Source organism: Archocentrus centrarchus, chromosome 19 (genome assembly GCF_007364275.1).
Source record: "Archocentrus centrarchus isolate MPI-CPG fArcCen1 chromosome 19, fArcCen1, whole genome shotgun sequence".
Classification (NCBI taxonomy): Eukaryota; Metazoa; Chordata; class Actinopteri; order Cichliformes; family Cichlidae; genus Archocentrus; species Archocentrus centrarchus.
In genome coordinates, this window is record NC_044364.1 from 26,368,440 (window position 1) to 26,379,137 (window position 10,698).

Genomic DNA, 10,698 nt, shown 5'->3' on the forward strand with positions numbered 1-10,698 from the left:
GACACGATTGATCAGTGTATAGTACCTGTGGCAGTACAATTCAGCGGGCCTGTATGAAAAGCTCTGGCAGGCCAGATGTGGCCCGTGGGCTGTGAATTGATATTTCCTGGCCTATGGTCTTTATGGCCAGTTCTTCCAAGATCCATATTACCTGTTCTTATGATGTCTGTGACTGGAATAGGTGGTGCTCAATTGGTCGATTTTATACAAAAAAAAAATTTAAATAATGAAACGACATATCCAACACCCCCTTTTATGTGAGCATTCACAGAGTATGAAGCAACAAGCAACAAGTACATCCCTCTGCTTTAAAGCGAAGTCTCAAAATATTGAGCCCAGTCTAGCTGCAGTTAACCTGCTCCTCATATGGGATTTGTTTCAGTGTGAGCTTTCATATGTCTCTGAAGAAGTACCTTTTGGCTAAATTTCCATTCACACATATCACAACCAAATGGTTTCTCTCCTGTGTGGACTCGCATGTGTGTATTAAGACTAGATTGATGTCTAAAGTTTCTACCACAGCTCACGCAACAAAATGGTTTCTCTCCTGTGTGAATTCTCATGTGTGCTTTAAGTTGACACTTATGACTAAAGCTTTTACTACAGTCACCACATGAAAATGGTTTCTCTCCTGTATGCACCCTCATGTGCGATTTAAGATTACACTTCTGTCCAAATCTTTTACCACAAACATCACAACTAAATGGTTTCTCTTCTGTTTGGGCTTTAAGCTCATGTTCGCATCTTTTTGGACTGGATTGTTTCTCTTCAGTGTGGACTGTTTGGTGTTTATTAAGAATTGTCTGTTGGTTAAAATTTTTACCACACACATCACAACCAAATGGTCTCTCTCCTGTGTGGACTCTAATGTGTGTTTTAACATTACACTGATGTCTAAATCTTTTACCACAGACGTTACAACTAAATGGCTTCTCTTCTGTGTGGATTATTGCATGCTTACTAAGTGATTTTTTCTCATTAAATGTTTTGCCACAAATATCACAATGAAATGGTCGTTCTCCTGAATGGACTATCATGTGCCTCTTAAGTCCACACTGATCTCTATATGTTTTGCTACAAAGTTGACAGCCAAATGGTTTCTCTCCTGTGTGACATTTCATGTGCTGCCTGAGATCATCCCTTACATTAAATCTTTTACCACAAACATCGCAATTAAATGATTTCTCTCCTTTGTGGCGTCTTAAGTGTCTTTTCAGACTACACTGCTGTTTAAATCTTCTAGCACAAATATCACAACTAAATGGATTCTCTCCTGTGTGGACTCTCATGTGTCTTCTGAGATTAAAGCGATGTCTAAATCTGTGTCCACAGTCATTACAGACGAATTGTTTCTCTCCTTTCTCAGCACTCATCTGTGAATCTAGTTTCTGTTTCACTCTGACAAATTTCTTCTTAAGATGGCTGGAAGATGTTTTTCCTGAATGATTTGTCATATGTTTCTGGAGAGACTGCTTGTAGAGAAATTTTTTACCACACTCAGAGCAACCAAATGATTTTTTGGCTGGATTTATACTTGAAACATTCCAATCACTGTCACTGTTTTTAGTTTCAGGTCCAGAATCTGACAAAGATTCCTGCCATTCATCATCATCATCAGCATCATCATCATGGTTGTCACTGTCAATACTAACTTCAGCTTCAAAAGTGCCTGAAGCTTTTTCCTCAGTGTTTGGCTCTGAATCACTGTGTGGATCTGAGTTTGTGGCTGTTTCTGGTCCTCCACAGTCCTCTCCAACGGCTTCTATTGTTGTGTGATTAACTGAGCTGATGATTGGAGGCTCTTCCAGTTTTTTTATTTCAATTTGGCTCTGATGCAGCTCTGACAGCTGAGGTTTCTCATCATCATCATCTTCAGTCTTTACAGCAACACCAGTGACTGGGAACCTTGTGGTGTCCGCCCTCTCAAGACTATTAGGTTGGTTTTCCTCCTCATTACTCCAGGTTTCCTCCTGTTCTACCTTTATGTGGAAGAAGTTTGGGTCCTGCTGTTCCAGAGTTTGGCTCCATTCAGGAGGAACTTCTTTTTTAATCACCCACAGCTGTGGGACATCTGAAGGAAACAATGAAACATGTTACATTATATGCATACATGTACACTGCATATATAAATTCTACATCTGCAAAGAACTGTCACATTTACACCACAAGCATTGTTTTCATTGAAAAGCATACTCAATTTTCAGTCTAATTCACTGTAACAAAAAGTCTGTGACACCATCATCCTCTTCTGTGCAGTGGCTTCACAGCTAGCATTGAACATTTAGAAAACATCCTATGAATGCTGCCATAAACGTTCAGTGAATGTTTGCAGCAAATGTTCACATGCATTAATGACATTATATAATGTCATTAATGCCTTACTTTTATTTTAAAAAATAAAATGGACTCTCAATCTCCGTTAACAAATAAATGCACTTAAATAAAAACTAAACACAAAAAAACACACTCAAAATAAAAAGTATATTCAACCAAAACAATATGGATTATTAAGTATGTAAACTAAATTAATAATCCATATTGTTTTGGTTGAATATACTTTTTATTTTGAGTTTGGTTTTACATACTTGCCCTTATTTTTTGAAGGGCAAGTATGTAAACTAAATTGCCCTTCAAAAAATAATAATCATTAGTTTTAAATAGAGAAGATGGGCAAAACTGCCAGTTTTTTGGGGTTTTTTTGCACATTTTTTGCATTTTCTCAGTCAGCTTTATGAGGTAGTCATCTGTAATGGCTTTCCAATTAACAGCTGTGCCTTGTCAAGAGTTCATTATGAACAACGCTGGTTCTACAATTCATGACACGCATCTCAATAAAAGTTAAAATCTATAATTAAACAATACAACACAAACATCCATCCATCCATTTTCTTCCACTTATTTAGGGCCAGATCGCAGGGACGCAGCCTGAGCAGAGAAGCCACAACCTCCCTCTCCTGCTTATCTCTGATTCAGACTTCAGCACTGGGTCTTTGTAAAGCTACAATGTAACTTACATAGGTGGCCGATGTTCTTGCCAGTGTTCATGCTTGTGCAGTTGCGTTGCATGTGTTAATTATCTTTCAGTCGTGTCCCAGTGTTTTATATGTGGTGCTGGCCAACAGAAACATAAAATGCTGGGACTTTTTTCCCTCCTGGGTCCTACTCTTTGCTGTGGTCAGCTTTTGTTATTTTAAAGGTGCAAACACGTGTCCCTCTAGTTTCTTTGTTTCTTTGTACAAACTTCAGGGAAGTAGCCAGAAATTAAGAAAATGATGATGTTTCTCGGGAGGTGTGCTTCGGATTACATTGTAAAACTTCAAAAATAACTAACAATATTAGACCTAATAAAAATATCAGGCCAAAATTAACAGAGTTATGGCATTTCTCTTTAACAATGTCAGGGCTGCAGGTTTGTTCGGTGGCACATTTAGGACAACCATTTACAGCACTGGGCATCAATTAAAAGCTTAACAATTAGGCTAACCAACTAGTACATCTGGTACCGACTAGTGATAATCCCTAATTTATTTCATTTTATTTTCAAAGTTAGGAAAGCATGGTGTATTGGATGGATACTTTGGATTGGAACATAATCAGAATTAATATATCACAAATGCAAAGAAGTTAGCCTGGGGCATCCCTAATCCAGACAGAGTTTATGCACTGTGTGAGAGTGCTGGCTAATCTGCTCCATAGTCCAATTGTCCCAGCACCCCTCTGTTATGTCATGTTTCTACTAGTCTAGTTCTACTAGTAGACTACTCAGTGTGGCTCAACTCAACTCGGCGCAGTTTGTAGGCTTTTCCATTAGGTCCTGGTACCAGGTACTTTTTTAATACCCACTCAGCCAGGGTTCCAAGTGATCCAAGGCGATCCAAAAATATGACATCAAAGAACAGCATGCCACTGATTGGCCAGGGAGTGTCATCACTAGCTGAGTCATGAGAGTGACTCCGTCACTAGAATCAACTGTGCCATTTTTAAAACCTGACAGCAAAAAAATGGAGGCACGCAAACCACTGGGAGGCTCGGTTGAATGCCCAGACTGAAGGTTTGCAGTAGTAATTTTGCAACAAGAGAGCCATTTGAAACGCACGCACAGCATACACATTTTAATACTTAACAATGATGCCGTGATGATGATGCATGATGATGATAGTAAACTGGCATTAGCTAACATTAGCTTGCCTCTGTCTCATCCATTGTTGTGTTGTGTTTTGAGTCGTATACAAATTACATCAAGAGACTATGGCCCATGTTGCTATATCAACTCCACCCACATTGAGGTGGTACTCAGTTGTAATGGAAACAAAGCAATACCCTGCCGAGTTGTGTCAAGTCAAGTCGAGCTGAGTAGGTAAGTGAAAAAGAGGCATTAGATCTCCGAGAACTGATGCAATTACTATTGGAGTGAAGCAAAGAAATAAGGTTAATGTGCTCTCATTAATTTAGCACCATCTATCATATCTCTCTGTACTGCATTCTGTGTACCTTAAACATTGAAAGAAAACCAGCACTATTCCTGGTGGTGCTGAGAGGGACACATATACTCTGGGAATTTTTTTTCCTACTTCCAGCATGATGAGAAAGAACATGCACTAATAACAGCAAGAGAACCTTGTTACATACAACTAATGACACAGTCAGCAGAAGTTAGTGATTTTAAGTGGACAGAAATGAGCTCAACAGCTAAAATAGTATTAAGTAATAACATAACCTGTTGCTGATGTTCCTGCTGATGTCTTACACATGTGGAATGAGTCACCTTCTCTTCCTAATAGTGAAGAATACATCTGGTATCAGATTGGCACTCAGAATTAGCAGATTCCCAAAAAAAGGTGTCTGTATTGTGTCAGAAAAGGCTGGATTGGTGCAGCCCTAACTTATTTTAATTGTTTAGTTGTGTGTGTTATATTTCCTATAAAGAAAAGTTGATTACTGTGATATGTAAAGCTGAGTTTTTTGGAAAGCTGAGTTCAATTTCACAAGCCACACTCAAGCCTGATTACTGCAGACCTGCTGAATCAAGAAATCCCTTAAATGAAACCTGTCTGACGAAGTGAAGCAGGCTAAAAGATCTCAGAAACATATCATGCCATGCTCTAAAGAAACTCAAGTCACTGACATCTATCAGTCTGGAAAGGGTTACAAAGTCATTTCTGAGGCTTTGGGACTCCAGAGAACCATGGTGAGAGCTGTTTTCCACACATGGAGAAAACTTGGAACAGTGGAGAATCTTCCCAGGAGCAGCCGGCCTACCAAAATTACTCCAAGAGAACATTGATGATTCATCGAGGAGGTCACAGACGAACCCAGAACAACATCTAAAGAACTGCAGGCCTCACTTGGCTCAGCTAAGGTCAGAGTTCATGATTCAACAGTCAGAAAGAGACTGGGCAAAAATGGCATCCATGGAAGAGCTCCAAGGAGAAAACCACTGCTGACCAACAAGAACACAAAGGCTCATCTCTTATCTGCCAACAAACATCTGGATGATCCCCAAGACTTCTGGGAAAATTCTGTGGACTGATTAGACAGAAGCTGAACTTTCTGGAAGGTTCGAGTCCCATTACATCTGCATAAACTAACATAGCATTTCATAAAAAGAACATCAGACCAACAGTCAAGCATAGTGGTGGTAGTGTGATGGTCTGGGGCTGCTTTGCTGGAAGCACCTGGACAACTTAATTGATGGAACCAAGAATTCTGCTCTCTACCAGAAAATCCTGAAGGAGATTATCTGGCCATCAGTTCATGTCCTTAAACTCACTTGAGTTATGCAGCAGGACAATGAAATACACCAGCAAGTCCACCTCTGAATGGCTCAAAAGTAAAAAAAAAGGGTTTTGGAGCAGCCAAGCCAAAGTCTGGACTTAAATCCAATTGAGATGCTTTGGTATGATTTTAAACAGGCCATTCGTGCTGAAAAACCCTCCAATGTGGCTGAATCTCACTATAATAATCGTAGTGTATATGTCTATTCCCAAACTCCTCCTAGACGCATTAATCAATCTGGATGAAACTTATACAAACTGCTTAGGCTACCAGGATTATCAACATCTACAGGGGTTGGACAATGAAACTGAAACACCTGGTTTTAGACCACAATAATTTATTAGTATGGTGTAGGGCCCCCTTTTGCGGCCAATACAGCGTCAATTCGTCTTGGGAATGACATATACAAGTCCTGCACAGTAGTCAGAGGGATTTTAAGCCATTCTTCTAGCAGGATAGTGGCCAGGTCACGACGTGATGCTGGTGGAGGAAAACGTTTCCTGACTCACTCCTCCAAAACACCCCAAAGTGGCTCAGTAATATTTAGATCTGGTGACTGTGCAGGCCATGGGAGATGTTCAACTTCACTTTCATGTTCATCAAACCAATCTTTCACCAGTCTTGCTGTGTATATTGGTGCATTGTCATCCTGATACACGGCACCGCCTTCAGGATACAATGTTTGAACCATTGGATGCACATGGTCCTCCAGAATGGTTCGGTAGTCCTTGGCAGTGATGCGCCCATCTAGCACAAGTACTGGGCCAAGGAAATGCCATGATATGACAGCCCAAACCATCACTGATCCACCCCCATGCTTCACTCTGGGCATGCAACAGTCTGGGTGGTATGCTTCTTTGGGGCTTCTCCACACCGTAACTCTCCCGGATGTGGGGAAAACAGTAAAGGTGGACTCATCAGAGAACAATACATGTTTCACATTGTCCACAGCCCAAGATTTGCGCTCCTTGCACCATTGAAACCGCATTGGCACGAGTGACCAAAGGTTTGGCTATAGCAGCCCGGCCGTGTATACTGACCCTGTGGAGCTCCCGACGGACAGTTTTGGTGGAAACAGGAGAGTTGAGGTGCACATTTAATTCTGCCGTGATTTGGGCAGCCGTGGTTTTATGTTTTTTGGATACAATCCAGGTTAGCACCCGAACATCCCTTTCAGACAGCTTCCTCTTGCGTCCACAGTTAATCCTGTTGGATGTGGTTCGTCCTTCTTGGTGGTATGCTGACATTACCCTGGATACTGTGGCTCTTGATACATCACAAAGACTTGCTGTCTTGGTCACAGATGCGCCAGCAAGACGTGCACCAACAATTTGTCCTCTTTTGAACTCTGGTATGTCACCCATAATGTTGTGTGCATTTTGAGCAAAACTGTGCTCTTACCCTGCTAATTAAACCTTCACACTCTGCTCTTACTGGTGCAATGTGCAATTAATAAAGACTGGCCACCAGGCTGGTCCAATTTAGCCATGAAACCTCCCACACTAAAATGACAGGTGTTTCAGTTTCATTGTCCAACCCCTGTATTTAGCTTTTGAGAATTATTTTTAATACACTCAAATTATATATTGTCATGGGCCTGGGCCACTGGCCCAGTTTTTTGTGTTCCTTTTGTGAGGTTCTGGTTTTGTTATATTTCTAGTTGTGTTTCTTAGTTTTCCTTACTGTTGAGATTCTCAGTTTGTTATAGTTGTTGTATTCTCCTTTTAGTTATAGTACTTATTCTGGTTTCCCTTTGTTCTTGTCTTCCCCATGTCTGTGTTCCTGTGTCTGTTTTGTCCCCGTGTCTTGGCCTTTTTCTGTGTTTAGTTTCCCTTCCTGTTGTTTCCTTGTGCGTGGTGTTTAGGTTTCCATTCCCATAGCTTTAGAGTTTAGTTTAGTGTTCTCCCTTAGTGTCCCTCCCTTGTGGTGTGGAGTCTCTTGCGTCTGTTTTCCCCAGTGTGTATGCTATACTATTCCTTGTGCTGTGTCAAGTCTGCTTTTGTGTCTTGTTTGGTCACTTCCTGTTTTATTTTGACAGTTCCTTGTCCTGTGTGCTTTGTGTTCAGTTTTGCTCCCTTCATGCCAGTGTCATTTTGTTCACCTGTGCCTCGTCCTCCCCAGCTGTCTCTCTTTCCCTGCTTACCTGGTGTGTGTATTTAAGTCTCAGTGTTGTTTAGTTTGTTGTTGCGTCATCATCTGTGTATCCTGCCTGCTGTGTGTGCGTCCCCTTTTTGATCTGCCAAGTGTGTCACATTATGGGCTAATGTCGACCTTGGATTTTGTATTTTGGACTTTGTTAAAGTGTTTCAGCATTAAAACTGCCTTTAGTTTGACTCCCGCATCCTGCATTTGGGTCCAACCCTGCCTGCCACACAGCCACAGAATGACATATATATTATGTGTAGTACCTGATCTCAAAATGAACGGTGACATTATGTGTATGTTACATGTATGCCGTTGTTTGTAAATAAATTTTGCTGAACAATTTTTAGCACAATGGCACTTTGGGGTAACTTGAATGTGTTGTCATCATAGCTGTAAATAAGTGTTCATCAAACAGTGGCACTAATGCTGCCTGTAATTGGTTACTGTGTCTTATACAATGAATATATAGCTTTCAAAGAAGAACAATAAATAAATGTATTTATTACTAATGTGGTCTTTATGAACAGCCAAGTTTGCCATCTGACTATATACAGTGTTATAATGAAGATAAAAAGAATAACATGATAAATTAACATGTCTGTTATTTAATACCTCAGAGAAGCATCACAAAAACGTCCATAGGATGGGTTTTTGGTAGTGTATTCCCGTATTTAAACTGTAATTACAATAATACCATTACACATGACCAACAGTTTCACTGGATTCCTGGTCAGCCTGTTGACAATAAGTCTACCTGTGGTCAGTGTCGTCTCTTAAAACTGTATGGTTTGAGAAAAGATTAAATGCAACGTCCACTAGAATCATTTAATAATATCTGTATTATTGCCACTTATGAGCTGTGATTACACTAGTAATAGGTGACACAATAATTTCAGTGGATAACTATTCAAGTTGACCCAGACTCTGTCCACAGTAACTGTCATCTCATATTTCTGTACAGTTTATACTTTCCTCAAAACCATACAGTAATATGTAATGAAAGTTGTCGTGGACATAGTGGGGACATTCTGAATCAAAGTCAACTCTTATTTTTGCATATAAAATGAAAACAGGTTCAGGTGTTGTGCCAAATTAGTTATCCCCAACATAAATTGCATCCCCACCCTCGAGAGCACGCAGAGAAGGAGGACGAGGATCGGAGCCAGTTGCCATGCCTTACACTTTCTTCCAAAATCTGGGGGATTTTGGCAATTATTCCTTTTTCCTACCAAAAACTAGAGGGGATACACATTTTATCAGGCTGTTTCTCCGTCTGCCAAAATCTGTGCCCCCTGCTATGATGCACACTTATTGTCCTGCCTGATAAAATGTGTGTCCCCTCTAATTTGTGATAGAAAAAAGGAATCATTTTGAAAATCACCCAGATTATTAGGCATTCTCTGCTTTATTCGTCAAAAGAAAAGCAGTCATGGTAGGACAATAAGTGTGCATTATAGCAGGGCGGCACATATTTTGTCAGAGGGAGAAACAGCGTGTGTAGTGCAGTTTAAGCTACTCCTTCCACGCAGTACGCTGCAATGTCCTGAAATTAGTATTAAAATTGATTCAATTTACTTACAAAACGATACAATACTTTTGTTTTTCAGTGTTTATTGCAGCGAAAACATACTATTAAAAAGTAGCTTGCAGAACCAAGTAAGAGCTTGCTTTGAGAGGAAGCGTAATGCATAGCAACTGGCTCCGCCTCCTCGTCCTCCTCCTCTGCGCGCTCTCGAGGGTGGGGATACAATTTATGTCGGGGGGTAACTATTTAGGGACGACACCGGTTGCAGGAGAAGGACTTCTTTCATCGTGTTTCTCTATCACCCGCACCGTAATGTCGACAAGTGAGGAGCAAGAAAATTCAAAGCGGCGACTGGCTGGACCGCGACTTTGCAGATGAGCGAAATCGTTTAATTTATCACAGCGACGCAGCAGTTAGCGTCCATAAATCTGTGATGATTCTTACCAGCGATTTGATTTATAGCAGCATCCTGCTCCTGATGGACTCCGAGGGCTTTAATCTCCGGTTTTTCTTCAAAATCCAGGCTTTCTTTGCTCTGCTGCTGATAATAATCCACTTCCTTCATCCTGTCCTCTTCTCCAAAATAAACTGCGGGCTCGTTTGAGAGGAGCAGGGCTCTGCAGAACCGATCACCACACAAATAAATGCCGATTATAATTCTCTCTCCATGGCTGAATTATATGAGCTGATAGAAACTGGGCGCACACGCTCCTCAGTCATTCATTCATTTGTTGATTTATGATGTGTTTTGAACAGGCATCTGCAGGGACACCTTTAGTCTCGTTAACAAAAAATAAATAAATAACCCTCAAGCTTTATTGAACAAAAACTTCACAAATACAGGGACAGTTTCTGTAACACAAAGACTGAGCTTCATGTAAAATACAAACTAAACAATACTAATCCAGATATGCCAGGTTTTCAGTAAAGGCTCTTTGGGAATCACCTTGTTGAACTGCATTTTTTTAGATTCTGCTGGTAACAAAGTGCCTAAATATAGCATTTAAAATTGGTTCTTTGCTAAGTTGTTTCTTATGTGTAGATGCAACATTGATTTTGTACATTTGTATTTGTGATCTCATTCTATCAGTCACTACCCACAGCTCGTGATCACAGGTGAACCATGAAAAAACATGAAAAATAAAAATTATGTATTTGGGAGTGCTACAAGTGGCTCAAGTTTACAAAAAGAGGGTGCCTACACAGGTGTTTTAAGAGTTAACTGGTTTATCTACAAAAGAAAAGTAAATTGG

General features: G+C 40.4%; 1 protein-coding gene across 1 annotated transcript; it reads right to left on the reverse strand.

Moving 5' to 3' along the window:
• Positions 1-307: 307 nt before the first annotated feature.
• LOC115797954 (gastrula zinc finger protein XlCGF57.1-like) lies at positions 308-10,010 on the reverse strand. The gene is made up of 2 exons (XM_030754561.1): positions 9,890-10,010; positions 308-2,071 (listed from the first exon to the last, which is right to left on the reverse strand). Exons 1-2 carry the CDS (start codon positions 10,008-10,010, stop codon positions 363-365), a joined length of 1,830 nt encoding a protein of 609 aa, XP_030610421.1. The 3' UTR covers positions 308-362.
• Positions 10,011-10,698: the final 688 nt, after the last annotated feature.